This window comes from Phacochoerus africanus, chromosome 6, assembly GCF_016906955.1.
Source record: "Phacochoerus africanus isolate WHEZ1 chromosome 6, ROS_Pafr_v1, whole genome shotgun sequence".
In the NCBI taxonomy this organism is placed as follows: domain Eukaryota; kingdom Metazoa; phylum Chordata; class Mammalia; order Artiodactyla; family Suidae; genus Phacochoerus; species Phacochoerus africanus.
Genome location: NC_062549.1, coordinates 76,198,435 through 76,219,782, shown reverse-complemented (window position 1 = coordinate 76,219,782; position 21,348 = coordinate 76,198,435). Strand labels below are relative to the sequence as shown.

At 42.0% G+C, this 21,348-nt stretch overlaps 1 protein-coding gene across 2 annotated transcripts in view; it reads left to right on the top strand.

The window, feature by feature from the left end:
- TGS1 (trimethylguanosine synthase 1) overlaps positions 1-20,504 on the top strand; it is a 31,393-nt gene extending 10,889 nt beyond the window's left edge. For both annotated transcript variants that reach the window (XM_047783908.1, XM_047783909.1), the window contains 8 exons: positions 754-840; positions 2,214-2,388; positions 4,135-4,435; positions 7,613-7,762; positions 9,071-9,214; positions 12,897-13,113; positions 14,094-14,172; positions 19,326-20,504. In XM_047783908.1, coding sequence (XP_047639864.1) covers positions 754-840; positions 2,214-2,388; positions 4,135-4,435; positions 7,613-7,762; positions 9,071-9,214; positions 12,897-13,113; positions 14,094-14,172; positions 19,326-19,448 — 1,276 coding nt within the window. In that variant the 3' untranslated portion in view covers positions 19,449-20,504. The remainder of the gene's footprint in view (positions 1-753; positions 841-2,213; positions 2,389-4,134; positions 4,436-7,612; positions 7,763-9,070; positions 9,215-12,896; positions 13,114-14,093; positions 14,173-19,325) is intronic.
- The last annotated feature ends 844 nt before the right edge of the window (positions 20,505-21,348 follow it).

Here is a 21,348-nt window from a genome sequence, read left to right as displayed (position 1 = left end):
CAGTGGAAACTCCCTGTGACAACCTTATTGGGGTTTTTTTGGTTGGTTTTTTGTTTGTTTGTTTGTTTGTTTGTTTGTCTTTTTCTAGGGCCGCACATGAGGCATATGGAGGTTCCCAGGCTAGGGGTCTAATCAGAGCTATAGCCGCTGGCCTACGCCACAGCCACAGCAACACCAGATCCGAGCCGCATCTGTGACCTACACCACAGTGTACCACAACTCGGGATCCTTAACCCACTGAGCAAGGCCAGGGATCGAACCCGCAACCTCATGGTTCCTAGTCAGATTTGTTTCCACTGCGCCACAGCGGGAACTCCTACAACCTTATTCTTAACCATATTTTTTCTTTTGTTATTTTTTTCTTGGTGGCATTGATACTTCTCAAATGTTTCCTTGTTTGTTTTTAAGGAAAAGCTCTGAAGATCTCACCTATGAAATTAGTTCAACCGGCTGCAGGTTAACTGGTGTTTTTCCACGAGAAATTGGAGAAATTCGTATTAGTACCATGTTCAAGGATAGAGATAATCACCTGACATGGTTTAAAATTGGAGTGCTCATTACTGTGTTCCAAACTGCTAGATAATGTATCTTGTTTGGAAAATCCTGATTCAAGTGTTCTGTTTCCTGTCTTCCTGGGTCTGTGGACCGTACTCAGTTGTTGTGATGGGTTGACTATAAGTACCTTTTGATATTTGCCCAACCCGGTGGGCTCTGGAGGAAATGGCTTAACCTCTGTTTGCTTTGTTTGTTTAGCCATGAACTGGACCCCGATGAAAACCCAGATTCAGACGTGGACCACAGTGGTTCCCTTCTAGGATTCAAGCATGGCTCGGGACAAAAGTAATTATGCAGAAATGCCGTTGTCTTCCAGAAATTGTATCGTCTTCAGCTGTCTTTCAGCTGCCTTACAGCTGTCTGATACTTACTCAGAGAGCTAATGATGGTTATATGCGGGATAGTATTTGAGACACTGCAGTTAAAGCACTAAGCTCTCTTGTTGGTGAGAACTATCGAGCTATCACATGTGTTTGATATATGCACACGTATTAACTCAGTTGCACTTCATAGCCATCCACTGTTTGTAGTCTACAAAATTGTAATCATTTCTGTGTACTTGAAGCTATATCATCATTTAAGGCTAGACTTCATAAAAATTTCTAAAGGACTTTCCTGATACTGCCGCTTTTAAATTCTTGGCAGGATTTATTTCTGCCCACATGTCATTTTACTGAGAAATTGCATGGGTAGCTTTGCTCCCTAGTTGTGCTCGGACATCCACAGAGATTTATTCTGTTACCTGGGATTTAACTTGACTTCTCGTGCTGTAAGTGCTCAGTTGTACGTTACACTGTATGTCCCTCAGAGTCTGTAGGAGAGGCAATCTGTGAGGCTTAATAGAGTCAGAGAAGGCTTCATAGCAGACACACATGTTTTAGGACAGGAAAGATTCAGATGGTTAGGGAGTTCCCGTCGTGGCTCAGTAGTAACGAACCCAACTGGCATCCATGAGGATGCCGGTTCGATCCCTGACCTTGCTTAGTGGGTTAAGGATCCAGCATTGCCGTGAGCTGTGGTGTAGGTTGCAGATGAGGCTCAGATCTGGTGTTGCTGTGGCTGTGGTGTAGGCCTGCAGCTGTAGCTCCAATTCGACCCCTAGCCTGGGAACATCATATGCTGTGGGTGTGGCCCTAAAAAGACAGCAGCAGCAACAACAGCGACAAGAAGATTCAGATGGTTACATCAGCAGATGTTCTCTAATTATTTTAGTCATGGGGGTTTGCTTCTGAGGTGAGTTCAGATTGATTTGGGTTAAGAATCTAGGGGCCCTTTTAAGGTTATTTGAACATATCCAGACAGGTGTGGAAGAGCTTCCGCATCACCTCACTGAGAAAAAATTACATTTTCCCAGTATGCATTGGGGCTGCAGTTTCCTGCTGCGTCTTCACTACATTTTACAGTGTAATTTCTCCTTTCTGTTATATGTAAGATATGTTGCTATTCCCAACTTTGGTGTTTCACATTTACTCGAGAATTAACATACAAGATAGACTTTAAAAAGTCCTCTGCATTTTTAACTTTATTCCATGATTTCTGTAATTTTAAAAAATGAAGTTAAAATTCTGGCTAGTAGAACAACCGTGAAAACTGTTTCATGTAAGGGAGCGGATTCATAGACTCTAGAGTTTGAACCACTTCTTTCTGTTTGGTCACAGATACGGTGGGATTTCCCATTTCAGTCACCGGCGGGTCAAGTATCTGCAGAAGAATGTGAAGTACAAGTCCAAGTTCTTGGACATGAGAAAACAAATCAAAGTGAAAAATAAACACATCTTCTTTACTGAAGGGTCAGAAAAAACACTTTCCAAGAAAAGCAAAACTTTGACTAAGGTATATGTAAATTTTATTTTGTATTTACAAACCAACTCTCATTTTGTACCTTGATTCCTTAGCATTAATGTTTGCCAATGGGGACCCCGTTTCTACCGGATAGAAGGCCACCTAAAATTCTTTACTCTTTGCTGCTAAAGGCATATATTGTGTGAATTAAATTTGAAACAAGCGTAAATTGGGGGGAGGGATGATGTGAAGGGGGGTGTTGTGAAAGCTACAGAGTAGTAGAGTCTAGAATGATCAGTAGGTAAAATTGCCTTGTGTGGGTTAACATGTCATCTGTTGCAGGCTAAGTATGATGCTGCAAGTTCAGTTTCAGACACAATATTTATTGTAGGCCTTAATCCTGAGGTCTTCGAGAGTGATGAATCACACTTTACAGTAACAAGTTCATCCTAAGGGCATGAGCCTGAAGGCTGGTGGAGTGATTCACATTGGTAACCGGAATGTTCATATCCCTTTCTTGGGGACTTGCTGTACCTGCCTGCCGTCTAAGTACCTGGAAGAGAAAAGTAATGAGAATTCCTTTTGCTTGGTTTGATGAGTGATCCTTTTCCATTATTTAAAAAAAAAAAAAAAAAAAAAAAGGGCACCACCGAGTGAGCAGAAGTTTGTCACATGTCCAGCAGCTCTTTAGAGCAACAGAACAAAATCTCAGATCCCATTGTGACTTTATTTTATTCTTAGGGTACATTGGCCTTCCTTAACTTCACCCTTTTTCCAAAACCCGCTGCAGTTGTATAGCTGGTTTTATTTTTATTATATTTTAGATTGAGTGGTTGCTGGTGATGCTTTAGTATTTTAGTGGCCCTGGTTATATCTGGGACATATTTCCCAATATCCATTCAATCAGCCCTATAGGACTTTTTATACCGTGTTGGGTGTGATAGTCCCTGTACATTCATCCATAGATGAAGAGCGGAGGCATAACTGTGTGTTGCTAAGGAAGGAAATAAATGTTGTGTCCATAGATAACTGGCTGGTACGTAGGCACAGTCCCTGAAAAGAAGAAGCTGGTTGCTTTCCAGGCCCAGCTTCTGTCTGTCACTCTTGTTCCAATTTCCTCTTAGGAAGGTTGTGAAGATCTGTTATAAAGAATATTCTGGTTATACAAGGTTGCAAGGAAGTGTGTATCCTCTGACCTAGAGCCTTGTTAACATTTCAAAGAAGAAACCTAGTTTTTAGGAATCATTTTACTGGCTCTACTCTTCAATAGAAGGCAACTCAAATTCTTTCCAAGACAGCAGTGCTTTTATTCTTAGAGACAGATTGACACTAAATCTTTGCAGAGTTCATCTTCGATGCTGAGTACTCTTGAACATAGATTATAGCCTGGGCCATTGCAGAAAGCCCTATGTAATTTGAAAAAACTAAAATTAATAACAGTGGGTAAGTACCTTTAGTAAGGTAATATTTAGTACCGTTACATTGTTAGAAGCCTTTGTGGAAAGTGACTGAAACAGTTCAGCCTTATCCCCTTAGTGTTAATTGATAAGAGGAAGGTCACAGTCCTGTGTTTAATCTGCTGGGGTTTTTTTCCTTTTAAGGAGATCTTTAATAAGATTACAACATGTCCAGATACAGAGTGCAGTCAGGTTGGAAACACTCACATTGGCCTGTATGGTACAGTGTACCTACAGCTGGTACTGTGACCCAGCTTGTCACGTCCCAAATGCTAAAGCAAGTGGGAATAGTCTGTGTAATTGGGAATTAAGTCGTGCTTGTAACATCTTAAAATTTCAGGTAGAAAAATTCCTAAAATGGGTTAACGAACCAATGGAAGAGGAAGCATCGCCACCGTTGGTTTCTGGTGACAATGTTCCGGACACCTGTGCCAGCAGCGATTCAGAAGAAAATGAACCGTCCATTAAAAAAGGTGATGAGATGGGCGAGCCCGAGCCTGGGGAGTGTCCGGCCGTGTCTTCTGCAGCTGAGGGACCAGAAACAGAAAAAAATGACGGGGCCGGCCCAGGGGCAGCCGAGGCAGATGAGGAGGATGGCCCTGCTCAGGCTGCTCCAGACCCTCTTCAGGTGGAAGCTGAAGGTGAGGCTAAATGTGCTTCCGCTTGCTAAGCGATTTAAATACGTTGTTTTAAATAGCTTTTCCTTCCTTCCCTGGCTAACAGTGGCCAGTTCCTTTGGTTCCTATTGAAGTCTAAAATTGCCGTGGTTTTCTTTTGGATAACTTTTTTTTGTTCCTGTGTCTTGTGGAGATGGCTGTTGGTAGTGGTGTTTGTTTTTTGGATGGTACATTGACATAAAAAGGTGTTTACAGAAGTAGGCTATGATGAGGAAAGAACAGAGAAGCATTTTCACTTTATGCCCTTTTATTTTACATCAAGTGTTCTTTTATAATTAAGAAATCATAGTTGTACTTGGTGGTACATTATGGCTTTTATAAGGTAGAAATTTTCTTTTGACATAGTATTCAGTTTTATTGATGAATTATTTCAGAGTTGCCTAATGAAACAATTATACTTATTGTGATAGATTCTTTCTAAATTTAGTATTGAGGAAAATTCCTTATTGGAATCATGATTTTTTTTTCCTTGTACATGTGTGTATGTGTAAACCTGTGATATTCATACTACATAATTCTTTGCCTTTCTAAACAGCATATTTAAGGTAGTTTTTATTGTCAGTATACAACTGATGTTTATATGGTACTGGGAGATTCTGGAATGAGAGTGCCTTATTCTCCTTTAATATGTAAAGTAGCCCAGTAAAGGTAGGTAAAATTACCCCTGTTGTATAGATAAGTAAAGCTTAGAGAAATTAAGAATTTTTGCCCAAGGGAGTTCCCATTGTGGCTTGATGGGTTAAGAACCCAAATAGTATCTATGAGGATGCAGGTTCTATCCCTGGCCCCACTCACTGGGTTAAGCATCCCGAGTTGCTATGGCTGTGGTATAGGCCGGCAGCTGCAACTCCAGTTCAACCCCTAGCCTGGGAACTTCATATACTGCAGGTGTGGCCCTAAAAAGCAAAAAAAAAAATTTGCCCAAGGTGGCATTGCTAGAACCCAGTACCAAGTGGTCTGATTACTGAATGCCATATTTCTGCCCTACCTCACGTCCCTGACCACTTGTCACGATGCTGGTATTCTCACCTGGGGTGATATAGCCGACCTAGGTATTGGAAGATATTGGTCAGAATGACCTGGAGAATTCTGGCCTTCCTCATTTTGGATTACGTTTGTTTGTTTCTTTGTTTGTTTGTTTATGATTTTTATTTTTTCCAGTATAGGTGATTTACCATGTTCTGTCAATCTCTACTGTACAGCAAAGTGACCCAGTCAAATATATATATAGATATAGATAGATAGATTTTTGTCACATTATCCTCTATCATGTTCCATCACAAGTGACTAGATATAGTTCCCTGTGCTATACAACAGGATCTCACTGCAAATGCAACAGTTTGCTTCTATAAACCCCAGACTCCCAGTCCATCCCACTCCCTCCCATTGGCAACCACAAGTCTGTTCTCCTAGTCCATGATTTTCTTTTCTGTGGAAAGGTTCATTTGTGCCCTATATTAGATTCCAGATATAAGTGATATCATATGGTATTTGTCTTTCTCTTTCTAACTTACTTAGTGTGAGAGTCTGTAGTTCCATCCTTGTCACTGCAAATGGCATTATTTTGTTCTTTTTAATGGCTGAGTAGCTTTCCATTGTGTGTATGTACTACATCTTCTTAATCCATTCACCTGTAGATGAACATTTAGGTTTCCACGTCTTGGCTATTGTGAATAGTGCTGCAGTGAACATACGGGTGCATGTATCTTTTTCAAGGAAAGTTTTGTCTGGATACATACCCAAGAGTGGGATTGTCGGGTCATATGGTGATTCTGTATTTAGTTTTCCGAGGTACCTCCATACTGTTTTCCCAAGCGGTTGTAGCAATTTATATTCCCGCCAACGGTGGAGGAGGGTTCCCTTTTCTCCACACCCTCTCAAGCATTCGTTATTTGTTGACTTGTTAATGATGCCCATTCTGACAGGTGTGAAGTGGTACCTCATAGTAGTTTTGATTTGCATTTCTCTAATAATTAGTGATTTTAGGCATTTTTTCATGTGCTCGTTGGCCATCTATATATCTTCTTTGGAGAAATGGTCTATTCAGGTCTTCTGCCCATTTCTCAACTGGGTTGTTTTGTTGTTGTTGAGTTGTATACATTGTTTATATTTTATAGATTAAGCCTTTGTCAGTTGCATTTAGGTTGTCTTTTGGGGGGTTTCTTATGGTTTCCTTTGCTGTGCAAAAGCTTGTCAGTTTGATTAGGTCCCGTTGGTTTACTTTTGCATTTATTTCTGTTACATTAGGAGACTGACCTAAGAAAACATTTGTATGGTTGATGTCAGAGAATGTTTCGCCTATGTTCTCTTCTAGGAGTTTGATTGTGTCTTGTCTTGTGTTTAAGGCTTTAAGCCATTTTGAGTTTACTTGACTTGGGATGCTGAGTCCTGTCCGGACGGTCTTGTACAATAAGGAGTTGTTCAGTCGAAATGCTAGTGTCCCCTCTCTTTAGAAATTCGGCGCACTTTGCCGTTGATGACACTTGCTCTTTGCCTGATCAGATGCCATATTCGGACACAGCCCTAGGTTTGAGGACCATGTCAGTGTCTAGAGTTTTGTCACCGTTAGTTCTCATCATCATACTTAGGTAGGACAGTTCTCTGTCTTCCTAAGTTGCTCCATCAAATCCATTCAGAACTGAAACCAAATAACCAAACTGATAAAAATCATTTATCTAAGAAAAAGTCAATCTGAATGAATGAGATCCCTTTCTGTTGAATGGAGCTAGTGGCCCCTGTTTCAGTTTCTCAGAGCCTGTAGGACTTCTAGGTCATGGCTAGGTTCAGAGGATTGATGTAGCTGATAGAGCTTAATCCGTTCGTGGGAGCTTTTGTTTTAAAGAAGGGAAATGTTTGCATTTCCTAATTCACCCACTAAAGCATGTAAAGTATATCCATTCATTCATTCCTTTGGAGGAATTAAAAATTGGAGCCTAGAGAGCCTGGGTTACTTTTCCAAGTTCGGTAGAGAAATGGAGGCTGTTGTCTGAAGTCAGTGCTGCTCCCAGCAGGCCCACCCTCCACCTGCCGAGGGGCGCTGTGCATGGTCAGTTTTTGATGGGGCCACACTTGAAGGTAAATTCACCTGTGATTTCCTTTTTTTATGGTGAGCATCTGTATTACTCCTGTTCTTTATTGTAGCTGAAAATAAAAAGAAGAAGAAGAAGAAAAACAAGAACAAGGGAGTGGGTCTTCCCCCTGAGATAGCGGCTGTGCCTGAGCTGGCGAAGTACTGGGCCCAGAGGTACAGGCTCTTCTCCCGTTTTGATGATGGGATTAAATTAGACAGAGGTAAGGCACACGTGTCTTCTTTAACTTTGAAATAATTTCAAACTTCTAGAAAAGTTACAAGAATAGTAAGAAATTTTTTCCTATTCTCTTTACTCAGATGCAGTTATTCTCAAAATTTTGCCACCCTTCTCCCTGTGTGTGTGTGTGTGTGTGTGTGTGTGTTTCTGGTCCACTTGCCCTACCGCTTAAAACTTCAATGTGTGTTTGACAATACTTTTATGTAAGAATGATAAAGTTACAAATTTAACATTGTTACAATATATTAATCTATGAATCAATACTCTAGTTTCATCAATTATCCTAATTTCCTTTATAGCATTTTTTTTTATCTTCTAGTATAGGATCATGTATTGCATTTACTTTCATGTGTCTTTAGTTTCATTTAATTTGGAATAGTTCCTCAGCCTTTCTTTGTCTATCGTGACATATTTTCCAACAACAACTGCCAGTTACTTTCTATAATGTGTCTCAATTTGGGTAAAAAATGTGTTTTTTAAACTTCAGAGTCAGGTTTAATCTGTATTTTTAGCATCTTAGGAGAGATAGCAAACGCAGTTGATAGATTATGAAACAGAACATCTAATGTGCGGAAAGATGTAAGTTAGTGAATTAACACTGGAAACTCTGAATTCTTTCTCGAGTTTTCCTATCATGACCTTGAACGACTTACGTACACTTGGTCGTGCCAGCCAATGCTGATTTTCATGTTGAGGCTGCCTGAATATTGGTCTTTATTAACTGTCAAAATCAGAAGGTCTTAATCTGCAGTGGAGCTTCAGGGGTTCTGTGAGTCTCTTACAATTATTTATAAAATTGTGTCTTAGGGAAAGTACATAGTAGCCTGTTAGGGAAATAAGACTGGATAAAAGCTTTTAAGTCTGTGAAAGAAGTTTATATTTTTATTCTACCAGCAATGACGAGTCATTTAAAATTTTGGTAAAGGACAGGTGGTGCATCATTTTGTTCAGGGAAGTGTCTTTCTAAAAAATATAAATCCCTTCTATTGGCAGAGAAGGAGAGCAGTGTGCTTTTTCTCTGGAATGGGCACAGGACCTCATTCCTGAAAGGGAGGCAGGCTCTGCTGTGCCTGCAGCTCTGCTGTCTTTCACTGTCACCTCCTTCTTTTCCCAGAGTGTCCAGTACAGATCTGATTCATTGCTTCCCCTTCAGTAATGAAGTTTGGGAAGTTGGTCACCTAGAAAAGCTGACTTTCCATTTGTTTAACGTCTAAGGCATATAGGAATGTTTGCTGTGTCTGTGTTTGGCTTCATGGCATTGAGCATCCTAACGGAAGCTCTCCCTTGGCAGAGGGCTGGTTTTCCGTCACACCTGAGAAGATCGCCGAGCACATCGCTGGCAGGGTCAGCCAGTCCTTCCAGTGTGACATTGTGGTCGATGCGTTTTGTGGAGTTGGGGGAAACACCATTCAGTTTGCCTTAACAGGAAAGAGAGGTAAGTAGTCGGCAGTGGAAGAGGCGTCATTAATTTTGGTTTATTCAGCAAATGCTTCATTTTGCTTCAGTCTCTCTCTGCTGAGATTTAATAATTAATAATTTAATGCCAGGTATTTAAGCACACGTTTTGTATATCGGTGCAGGAATTAATTTAAGCGTATTAAGTATTTATTTAGTCAACAGCCTTGCGATGTGTGTCTTTTGCTCTCTGTCTTTTGCTCTCTGTGTTAAACCAAGAAATAAAAGATGAAGTATCTTGCCCAGCATCACACAGACACAGGCTGATGAAGCCGAGATTGTAACATCACATGAAACTAAAAATATTAAATGGGAGACTATTCTTTAGACAGAGTGGACAAGGCGTCCCAGCTTTGCCCCTCACTGCCAATAACGCCCGTGGGCATCCTTCAATCTTCATTGAAAGGAGATCTTAAATTGGGGGAACCTCTGTGATAACTTTCAGCTTTAACACTTTAAGACACTAAGAATCTTTTAACTGTGCTCCTGGTTGTTTGGAATCACAAGAAAGAAAACCTCTGTTACTCTCCGTCTGCCGGGGATGTGTTGAGTGGGCAGTCCCGGTGCAGTGTCCTGGGGAAGAAGGCTTTATGAATCTGGAGTCTGTCCAAATTGAAGTAGCTGAGTTGTGAAGCCACGGCTTTTCCTCAGCTTTTTCTGAATCTGATATCCCTGTTCTTTCTCAATTCTATTTTTTAAGTGTAGTGTAATGTGATATTTTAAAGGTAACAACTGTTGTCATACTCCGAAGATGCCTTCTTTCTCAAGTATCTTTATATGTATAACTTCCATTTTAGTAAGTTTCAATTGTCTCATTAATTTTTATGCAGTTCTTTTTTTTTTTTTACTTTTTAGGGCCGGATCCAGAGCATATGGAGGCTCCCAGGCTAGGGGTTGAATTGGAGCTACAGCTGCCGGCCTACACCACAGCCACAGCAACGCCAGATCCGAGCCACATCTTTGACCTCCACCACAGCTCACGGCAACGCCAGATCCTTAACAGACTGAGTGAGGCCAGGGATCGAACCCGCAGCCTCATGGTTCTTAGTTGGATTCGTTTCCGCTTTGCCACAAAGGGAACTCCGTATACAGTTCTTAATATTAGTAGGAAAGCATGTGGTTCTGGAAGCATAATACAGGAGCTAGGAAATGATGGGGTGCAGCTTAACATGGGTTTTAAGCCCAGGGCTGGTGCACGCGGCCCTTGTTCAGTCCCACCCTGCTCCAGAGCAGGCTGATTGCCATCTTCATATGGTCCCTGACAGCCTGATGAAAACTATTTTCTTATTTACTGGAGAAGTTATTTTCTTGTTGTCCCTGAATTCACTATTTACTCTTAAAGTTCTTCTCTGCCTTTGCTAGATAAGCCATTTTTATGAGCTCAAATCAATGTTGATTGCATGGAAATGATTTTTCCTCAGAAATTGTAAAGTGTCTTCATTTGGCATTGTGTTGTACCCTTATTTAAAATATCTGCTTCTGATAAAACATCAAATTGATCTGGAAGTTTTTTCAGAATATCCTGGGAATGGTCCGTATTTGTAGCTTTGTATTTCTGTGAAAACAGGTCTGTTGCCAGGGCTCTTTAGCTTGGTCCACATTTGGTGAAGGAAAGCCTGCGCTGCGGACCCCAGGCTGGAGGAGGTCACCCCAGGCTGGAGGAGGTCACTTCTGCCCGAGCGCACAGCGCCCTCGCTCAGGCCCGCAGATTATCCGCGGGTCACCCGCCTCTGTGGGAGGAGGTGGTGCACACACCCTGCTGGAGCCTTGGCCGTCCCGCCCCGTCCTTGCAACCTGGATGCTCGGGTGTCCTCAGTGTCCTCGGGTCCTAGAGTGGGGTTCCGTGACCTTACCCCCAAGCCAGGAGGAGCTCGAGTGCTCCAGTGTTGGTGGTGTGTGCTACCTGGTAGGGGTAGGCTGTCTGCTTTATATTCGGGAACTCAGAGGATAATTGTGCGTGTGTGTGTGTGTGTGTGTGTTTATACACACATATGCATATAATCAACTACTCTTGAACCATATACACACTTATATACAGTTGCCCTTGAACAACACATGGGTTGGGCATTGACCCCTCCCCACGCCACCCCCGTCAGAAACCTGAGGCCAGCTTTACGTCTGGCTTTCCATACCTGTGCTTCCGCAGCTGCATAGTCAACCGTGGATCACGTGGTCCTTCACATTTAGTCAGGGAAATCTGCCTAAAGAGGACCTGTGCAGTTCGAGCCTGTGTTGTTCAAGGGTCACTGCACACACACGTGTACACATATGAGAAAATGGCATGTAATTGGCATGGTCCCTTTGTGCCAGACCAATTTCCATTCAGGTAGCAGCTCCCTGTGCACGTAGTCCACTGAATACCTAGAGAATTTACACAAGTTTGCATTTCGCACTTAAGGGTTTTTTCCCCCTTTGTCTGAATTCCAGTAACTCCGTATCACTGCTACCCAGCGGGACTTGCTGTGATGGCGGAAATGGTAGGATGTGTACTGCCCAGTGTGTTCTTAAGGTTATTCAGTTTTATTCAGTTTTAATCCATTGGAAAGCAGTGCCCAGCTGTAGCTTGTGGCTGGAGGCCACCATTTGGGGCAGTGCGGTTCTGTGCAGTGTCCTCAGCCTTTGGTAGCACTTCGCTCTCACAGGCTGGAGACCAGGATGGCGCTACAGGAAGTACGGATGAGAGTGTGAGACTTCACATGGTATTTCAGGTTGCAAGTCATTTTTTTCCCACGGAATTTTTGCTGTTGTCAGTATATCTTTGCACATGTCTCTGTGCTGTATAAAGGTAGCAAATCAAGCAGCTAATAGGGACATTTTTAAAATGTGAATATTATTTTACTGAGAACGGAGAAAATAGCATTACAAATGCTCTTTTGCAGACATATAATTGGTACTTGTATTCATTGTTCACATGATTTATTTAGTGCGTTATTTCTCAAAAGCTTTAACTAATTTTGAAACCAGCATTTTCTGGACAACAGCTTGACAATCATGGTGATATATATCAGGATTCCGCTTAGCCCTTCCAGACATAAAATAGTGCCCCAAATATACTGTTGCACGTATAGGTGTGCTTGAGTAATTTACTGCAGGACGTGAGGGAGCCTAAATTAACTTGTGTTTGCACTGCTGATTATGAAATTGCAATAAATTAAATGGAAGCCTGTGTGGTGAAAACATAACGTCTGTTCTCTACCTAAACTGTCTCATTAAACATCACCAGCAGATGTTTTTACATCTCTTAGGTTTGTCAAAAAGTGTTTTATTTTGTTATTCTGTAGAAGTTGTCAAATTTGTCTTCCTTTGGAAATTGCCTCATTTTGAGGAAACGGTCTAATCAGAAATCTCAGCATTTATAGGCTTTCCATGCACCTGGTGACCTTCCCAAGTGTTTGCTGCTGGGCTGTGCGCTGTGCAGAGCACGGGGCTCCCGACAGACTGGGTGCTGGGTGGACACTGGGCAGCCAGGTCCCCCGCCTGCCTTGGCCCGGCGGCGGCGGGGGACGGGGGGCGGGGCGGGGCGGTGAGGGAGGCGGTGCTGAAGGCCTGGCCCTGCGGTCCCTGTTCCTGGCCCAGCAAAAGTGACTGTCTAACTGAGATTTAAATTTATGATGCTCTCGCCTCCATATGTGGCCAGATGACCTTCTTCTTCCCATTTTTAGTGATTGCCATTGATATTGATCCCGTCAAGATTGATCTGGCTCGAAATAATGCGGAAGTGTACGGGGTAGCGGACAAGATTGAGTTCATCCGAGGCGATTTCCTACAGCTGGCTCCTCGCTTAAAGGCCGACGTCGTGTTCCTCAGCCCGCCCTGGGGAGGCCCCGACTACGCCACCGCGGAGACCTTCGACATTAGGACCATGATGGCTCCTGATGGATATCCTTGCGGAGTCCTGAGAGTGCTTTCAAACGCTGGTCGTGGGGAGGAGTGTGTGTGTGTGCGTGCGTATGTGTGAGTGAGAGAGAGAGAGAGAGTGGTGAAGAGGAGAGATAGTAGCTAATAGCACTTGATAGATTACAGTTTGTTTTGCATGAAAAATAACTGGCGATCCATCTCCAAAAGTTATGGCAAATGTGGGGTTGTATTTTCCATTGGTCATGTTCCAGTTTTACCATTACAAAATGGGAACTAAAAGACAGTAATTGTTTGGAATTCTTGTCTGGAAATTGGGGATTTCCTCAAGACCCGTCCCTAGAGTCTGGGTGCCTAGTCCCCAGCTCTTCAACTCACAGGGGCTTGTAATTCTCTATCTCCAAATTTTCCCTGTTATGCTTCCAAGGTACCAAAGCAAACCGTTATTTCAAAAAAATTTTTTTTTTTTTTTTTTTTTTTTTGCTGCACCTGTGGCATATGCAAGTTCCTGGGCCAGGGATCAAATCTGAGCCACAGCTACAACTTACACCAGACTGAGCCAAATCCTTAACCCACTGTGCCACAGCAGGAGCTCCTTATCCCCAGAGGAGTCATGTATGACTCTAACAGGAATTGTGCTTTAAATTGCTAGTTAAAATTTAGAAAAATACAGTGGGCAGAGTTACTTATCTTTTTACTGGAAAAGAGGTAGTATTGGGCTTTCCTGTTCTGTTTTCACAATAACTAGGAAATGGCAGAAAGAATGGGTATTTCCGGCCCTTGCTCTCCTACCACTAGGATCATTGAATGAATAGGTTTGACCTCTAATCCCTGATGCATTGAGGACCATGTGCTTCCTAATTCTCTTTCCAGCCCTGTTAGCCTAAATGTCTGCCTGATTGGTACATAACAGGGTACATTTGGGTTATGATATACGAAGTGAAGAACATAGCTCTGATAGAATTAACTGCTGTTTTGGTTATTTTTCCTTAACTACTATTCACCTTTGAAATTTTCAGACTTTCCCAGATGATCACCAATAATATTGTTTATTTTCTTCCAAGAAATGCTGATGTTGACCAGGTAAGCCATTACTGAAGAACTTCTATGAGTCGCTGGTATAACTGTTGTGAAGAATGGGCAGGAAAAGATGCAGGGCATTTCTTTATTTGAGAAGGTGTTTATGAAAAGTCCTTGGCTTTTTGACTATTACTAGAAAACTGAAAGTAGTTGGCAGTTAAATCCATGCCTGCTTCATCTCTTCATCTCCCGTTCTCCCCTCCATCTGCCCACCTGCCTCAGGTATCCACCGTTCTATCTTCTGGGTCTGTAAAGTTGACTCTGCTTGTATAAGCAGCATGGAAGTGGAATCATACAGAATTTGTCCTTTTGTGTCTGGCCTGTTTCACTTATGTATAATGTCCTCGAGTTTCATCCAGACTAGAGCATATGTGTCAGAATTTCCTTTATTTTTAAAGCTAAACAATATTCTGTTGTATGAATATACTGTCCATTCATCTGTCCACGGGCACGTAGGGTGGTTTGCACCTTTTGACTGTTGTGGATGCTGCTGCTCGGAACATGAGGGTGCAGGTATCTGGTCGGACCCCTGCTTTTTGTTCACCTGGTTATGCATTCACAAGTGGAGTTGCTGGATTATATGGCAATTCTATGTCGAGGTCTCTGAGGGGTCACCATACTGTCGTCCACAGCAACTGAACCATTTTGCTTTTCCCACTGGGAGTTGATGAGAGTTCTGATTTCCCCATTCTCACTAATATTTGTTACTTTCTGTTTGTTGTTGTTTGGTAGTGGGCATCCTGATGGAAGTGGATAGTTTCCCATTGTGCATTTGACTTGCATGTGCCTAATAACAAATGGCATTGACCATCTTTTCAAGAGTGCGTCTTCTGGATGTCAGCCCCTTATCAGACGTATGCTTTGCTTTTCTTCCATCCCGTGGGTCACCTCTTTGCTCTCTTGATACTGTCGTCTGATGCATAAAAGCTTTTAATTTTGATGCATTTCACCTTAACTAATTTTTTTGTGTATTACCTGTGCTTTTGATGTCATACCCAAGATATTATTGCCAAGTTCAGCGTCTTGAAGATTTTTCCTAGTTCTATGGCCTTAGCTGTAGACCTGGTTCTACTGGGAAAGAGTCTCTGATTTATTTTCTGGGATGAGGCCCAGGCATAAATTTGTGCTGCCAGGGATGTGATTGGGTTAGAGGAGTAAATAGATTTAACACGTCTGAGCTCTCTCGCTGTGAGCTTAGAGGGAGACGAAGTCAGGTCTTGCTGCCTGTCGCCCCTTGATGACCATTGGGTCATAGGCATCTCAGGTGCTGTATGTCTTACAAGAAAAGAAGAAAGCATTACCTCCTCGCTTTATGCATTTTCACATCAAATCGGACATTAAACCTCATAGCAGCTGCTCATGTGACTCGGATCTGCTTTCTAGGCTCCCGGATAGGGCTCAGCCTGCTCCAAATTCGTGGTTTTCTCATAGAAATATTATGCACATAATTAGTCTCAGGAGAGGCTATATTGGTGGACATATTTGGGTATTTGAATGACAATAGGAAATTCACTCTTTGTTGCAGAAGTTAAAGTGAGAACATTTTTTCTAGTTAAATGAACACATACCCAAGGAGAAAGTTAACCTTTTGTCTTGAGTTTTGGTTTACTTCACACACCTGCCAGAATAAGATTGGTGGTTTATTGGCATTTTCTACCTCTAGAGGGCGAAATGGCATCAGAGAATAATCCGAGTCCGAAAGGAACTGAGGAGTTCCTGCCATGGCTCAGTGGTAACAAAACCGACTAGTATCCATGAGGATGTGGGTTCGATCCCTGGCCCTGCTCCGTGGGTTATGGATCCAGCATAGGCCGGAAGCTGCAGCTCCAAATCGACCCTTAGCCTAGGAACTTCTGTATGCTGTAGGTGTGGCCCTAAAAAGACAAAAAAAGAAAAAAGGAAAGTGTATCGAAGTGTTCTAAAAGAAACTTAGAGATTGAGAGCTGTCAGTGGACGTTAGCTTTCTAATCGCAGCCAGCGTTTCTGATGCTGGCTGCTCCTGTCACTGGAATTGGCAGAGATCTGTAGGCCCCACAAAAAAATGCTCTTCATATTCACGTGGTATATTTTGCCTCTAAGCAGGTTTTTGCATACTGCAGAAATAATCACTTCTCCAAAATAGTACTAGGGCATTTTTTTCAGTGTTCTAATTTTTCTGCATCTTTCTGTTAATAAAGTACTTAGTACGTATTTTTCCATGAGACTCCAGTTGGAAGTTTTCTCCTATTCATTGTTACCATGTTTTTTTACTTTAAATCAGTTTTCTTTTTTAAAAAAATGCAGTTTTTGAATCTTTAATTCAAAACTTCTCCACTTTTTATTTCATTCAAGTCATCGCTGTGACCTTAACCCGTTTCTCTTCCTGTCCCCACAGAACAGCCTTATCGCCTGATGGGAAGTCTATGGTGAGGGTTCAGTCCTTAGTTCTAGCTCTAGTCCAAACGAATTGGGATTTCTTTTGGTGAATCTGGTGTATTTTGCCAAAAGGCTGGTGTATTCTCCAGAGCCACTGATCTTTCTCTCCCTCCCCCTCTTCCTCTTCCTCCGCCCCCAGTGCTCTCTCATTCTCACTCTCTCCTTCAGTCTTATTAAACTTTAAGAAAGGGGAAGGAACCAGATGACATTTTTTCAGTTAACCCTGCTGGTGAAAAATAAAGACAGCTGGAAATTGATGGCATTAAGTTTGCTTGAAACAAAGTACTATTTATGGGCTTGAAATACATAATGTTTCATCTTTTCAACTCCAGAACTCTAATCATTAAGATATATGTAGTTATGAAAATAATTAAAATGTACAAAACGGAAAAGTTAGAAATTACTTTTAATTAGAGCATTTGAAAGTCTGCTTTAATGAAAGTGACGTGTTACTCAATGAAAGTAACATTGTTGGTTTTTTTTTTTTTTAATTTCTTTCTAAACACCAAATAGAGAGGCATTTTTAGTACTTGCTTTGATTGTCCATCATCTGAGGCTCCAGCTAGAATGTAAGATTCCTAAAGGCAGAAGGGGATTTTTTGGCGGGGGAGGGTTGCTGCATTCCACTGCCTGGAACAAAACCTGTAAGTTATTTATTCAGTAGTTGTTGAATAAAATAATTTATTAGCCATTTTATGAGACCTCAAAAACTCCCATGTAAGACATCTTCATTCCTTTTTCTGTCCAAAGCACCCAAGTCCAGGCAAACTTTGAAAAAGTATGGAGAGGAAAAAGGAGCACCCCTGCCTTCTCAGAGATTTGTTTTAATGTGATTCTGTTTATGGCTCACAGGGTGCTCTCTTTAGGGAGATTGACAGGATTCCTGTTTTTTAGATTTGAAAGCCAAAGCCTATCTTGATGGCTTTTTCTAAATGGATACAGCAGGTATTAAACTTTGCTTCTGATTTTGCTGGGTTTTTTCCCTCTGCCCTTCTTCTCCTGGGAGGCTTCTTGCTGGTGTTAAGCTCTCCTTTGTCTCCTCCTCTCTCACCCCGCCCCCCACCCCCCGAGAAAAACCTCTGCTCACTTTCTTTAAATTGCTATTTAAAGGAACAGGAGAAATACTGCACTTAATTTATATCTTAACTCACAGAAAAATTACTGTGAAAGAATTATATTTTAAACATACTAATCAAAATGCCTTTGATTGGTTAAAGACAAAATTCTTCATTTTGGCTTCCCTCGTGAAAAATCAGACTGGCATAAAGATGTCAAAATACAAAATAGAACACATATAATTGCCACTCTGAGACTACTTAGCTATTTTTCATTTCTAGTTTTACTTAAATTATTATACTCCTTATTAGCAAAGAGTGGGATGTATATGTGCTTCTTACCTTTATAACAGACTCTGTGTTTGACTTCTGTTGGCACCTGTTCCTGTAGGTAAAAACACCCACCGTCTCTTTTTTTGGAGTCTCTTTGTGAGCAGGGTTGGTATTGATGTTACCCCTGCCTTGGAGGGACAGCATCTTTTTAATTTTTTTTTAAGAGTATACCATAGAATGACCTTTGTTGTCTTCCCTATTTCTGTATCTGTGACATTTTTCTAAGAGGAAGTTAAAACACTTTAAAAAAATACATACTTATTCACCGTCTGCTAGATGCTGGTGGGGCATGTGTAACACCACTGAGCTCAGATCTCTCAGCTCCAAACGCAGCTAGACCCATCAGCACCTTGCTGCAAAATATACAGCTAGAGTTGTGCAAGTTCCAGGGACAAAGTTACTCAAGTGCGTTGGCGTGGTCTGTGTGTTGGTGCAGGTCCCTCCAGCACTCAGTGTAGCCGGTTCTCTGACTGCCTTCCGCTCTCCTTAGTCCGCACTGCTACCCCACAGCCTGGTCTCTACCGCTGTCATCGGGTTAGAAGGTAGTATGTGTGCTAATAATAGACCTGAGACGTTGCATGAAAAATGCTGGACTAAAGCAAAACTTAATGTGTGTAAGAACTTAGGGTAAAGCATTGCTAGTTTGAAGCATCGTTTTGAGGTGACTCTGAAGGTGGAGAGGGGTGATGCTCTCAGCTTCCAGGTGAAGGCGTTAATCACCATAGACCTCAAAAAGTGATGTATTTTACCAAAATAAAAAGGGGGAGGGGCTTACACACACACACACACACACACCCAACAGCAGTAGGTGGAGGAGGTGATCAAGCTAGGAGAACTAAGCACAAGAGCCCCCCTGCAGAAGGAGGGCAGGGTGGAGGAGCAGAAGTCAGACCCGATCTGATCTGCCCACTCGCCCATGTCCTCCCAGGGTTGGGTAGCAGGTGGTCAGTAAATACTGCCAGATGGATGGCAGGGCAGGATGCAAAGACACGGTGAACCGGATTAAAGCTTTCAGGAAAGGGAGCTCTTCAGATTTCCATCTTAATCAACAAACCGGACGTTTGGGAAGAACACGTTCGTCTTCTCAGGTTCAATCACTTCTGTCATTAGAGAGCTGAGGTCCCATACAGTAGCATATAGCACTGAGGTCTTACCCACAACATCAAAGATGGGTTTCTGCCATCACATACTGAACTAATACCCACCTGGGAAGGAGCAGTGAACTTCTGAGATGGCTCATTACTTGAAAGACTGACATAAAAGCCAGGCTCTTATCTGATAAAGCATATGAATGAAAGATTTGTTTTGAAATTGTGCTTCATTATATGTGACTTTCTTCTGTTCTGTTTTTAGGTAGCATCCTTGGCTGGGCCTGGAGGGCAAGTGGAAATAGAACAAAACTTTCTTAATAATAAGTTGAAGACAATCACTGCGTATTTTGGGGATCTGATCCGCAGGTCAGCCCCGGAATCGTAACTGTGGTGGTTCAAAGACAAAAAGATCATGTGGGGTGAGAACATGACTCACCTGAGACGCTGCGCTTCTCTGTCCTCGCTGACATTACGTCCCATTCACTCGCCATCGTGTCCCCATGTGAAACAGAAACTTACAGAAAGTCGATGACTGCTAATGAAGTGTCCTGAGATCTTTGTGTAATATCCACTATGGGCGTTGGGCCTCGGTCTAGTACGGCAAAGGCAGGCTTTCCCTGTGCTTTGTGTCAGTCAGTGTATCTGTATTTTTTTTTTTTTTAATTTAACGTCTGCGTGTGTGTGTGTGTGTGTGTGTGTGTGTGTGTGTAAAAGCAATTATTGTGTTTCTTTTATAGAGATATAGAGAAAATGATGAATGAGTTATAATCTACCCACTGCTTCTGAAGTAAATAATGTTATTTACTTAACTGCTCCTGAAGTAAATAATCTTATCCTTTCCAGGTAGACAGACCAGCGGTACGGATGGTACAAAATGATGAGAACACGTTCCCTCCCCTCCCCCACCCCTGTTCCTCTCTCTAGAAGCCACCATGGGTTAACAGGATCTTGCAGTCCTTTGGAGGACAGAAAGGAATTCCAGTATACCCTAATACTCTGTTTTCTCCTCGTTGATGCCCTGTTCAGTGCCCCCACTTTTTTTACTCATCGTGTATATATTTTTTAAGTACATACTTTTTTATAAATGCGTGTGTCTTGGAAACCTCTCCGAGCCGGTACAGACTCCCGGATCTACCTCACTCCTTCTCACTGCCACACGCACTCCAACTTCTTTCTACCTAACGGGCCGGTCCCCTCTTGCTGGACCCCTGCGCTGTTAGCGGGCTCGCGGTTACCAGCTGTTCTGTGCCGAACACACGATTCAGTCCATCACCCGACCCCAGCTCTGCACCTCCTCAAGCCTTTGAATTTTTCGCTATTTCAAGTGTGAAAAAATGCTCACTGCCTGGGTGTGTTTCCTGAATTATGAATGAGATGTGAAAAACTTTCGTATATTGTAATAGTTTTCCCCCTTTAAAATGACTATTGCCATCTTTCATCAGTTGCTTTTCGGATTGTTATCTTTTTAAATTAACACATATGAGTTCTTTGTAAACTACGGACCTTTGTCTTTAGCACGTGTGGGAAATATTTTTCCAGGTGGTTGTTGGCCTTATTGTTATAGGTAGACTTATTTGGTGATTTAAGTTTTTTGCCATATATAATATTTTTTTTAATTTTTATGTATTCAGATTTCGTCTTTTTTCTCTGTTGCTTTTGGGTTTATGTCCTTTTGAACGATCTTTTCCACTCAGCATAAAAAGACACTTACCCAAGCTGTTTTTAGAACTACCTTATTTCATGTCTTTGCTCTATCTGGAATTTGCTTTTTTTTTTTAGGGCCATACCCGCAGCATATGGAGGCTCCCATGTCTAGGGACCGAATCAGAGCTGTAGCTGCCGGCCTACACCATGCCACAGCAACGTCAGATCCAAGCCAAGTCTGCGATCTACACCACAGTTCATGGCAGTGCCGGATCCTTAACCCACTGAACAAGATCAGGGATCGATCCTGCATCCTCAGGATGTTAGTCAGATTCGTTTTCGCCGAGCCACGACAGGAACTCCCAGAATTTGCTTTTAAACATCCATTTATTTTATAAGGTTAGTGTCTTTTTAAACTTCCACTGGAAAAAATATAAAATATATTTTGTAATATAGAAGTTTATATTTTTTATTAAAATCGCCATGAAGGGCGGAAGACTATGTGTTGCTTAATTATTCATCTGAAAGGTGTTTTCAGTCATTTTTACAAGTAGGTCAGACAACAGAGACATAGGGCTCTTTTAGCCATGGGGGGTTGGGAATCTTTTATCTCTTAATAATGTAAGCTTGTTAAACATTAC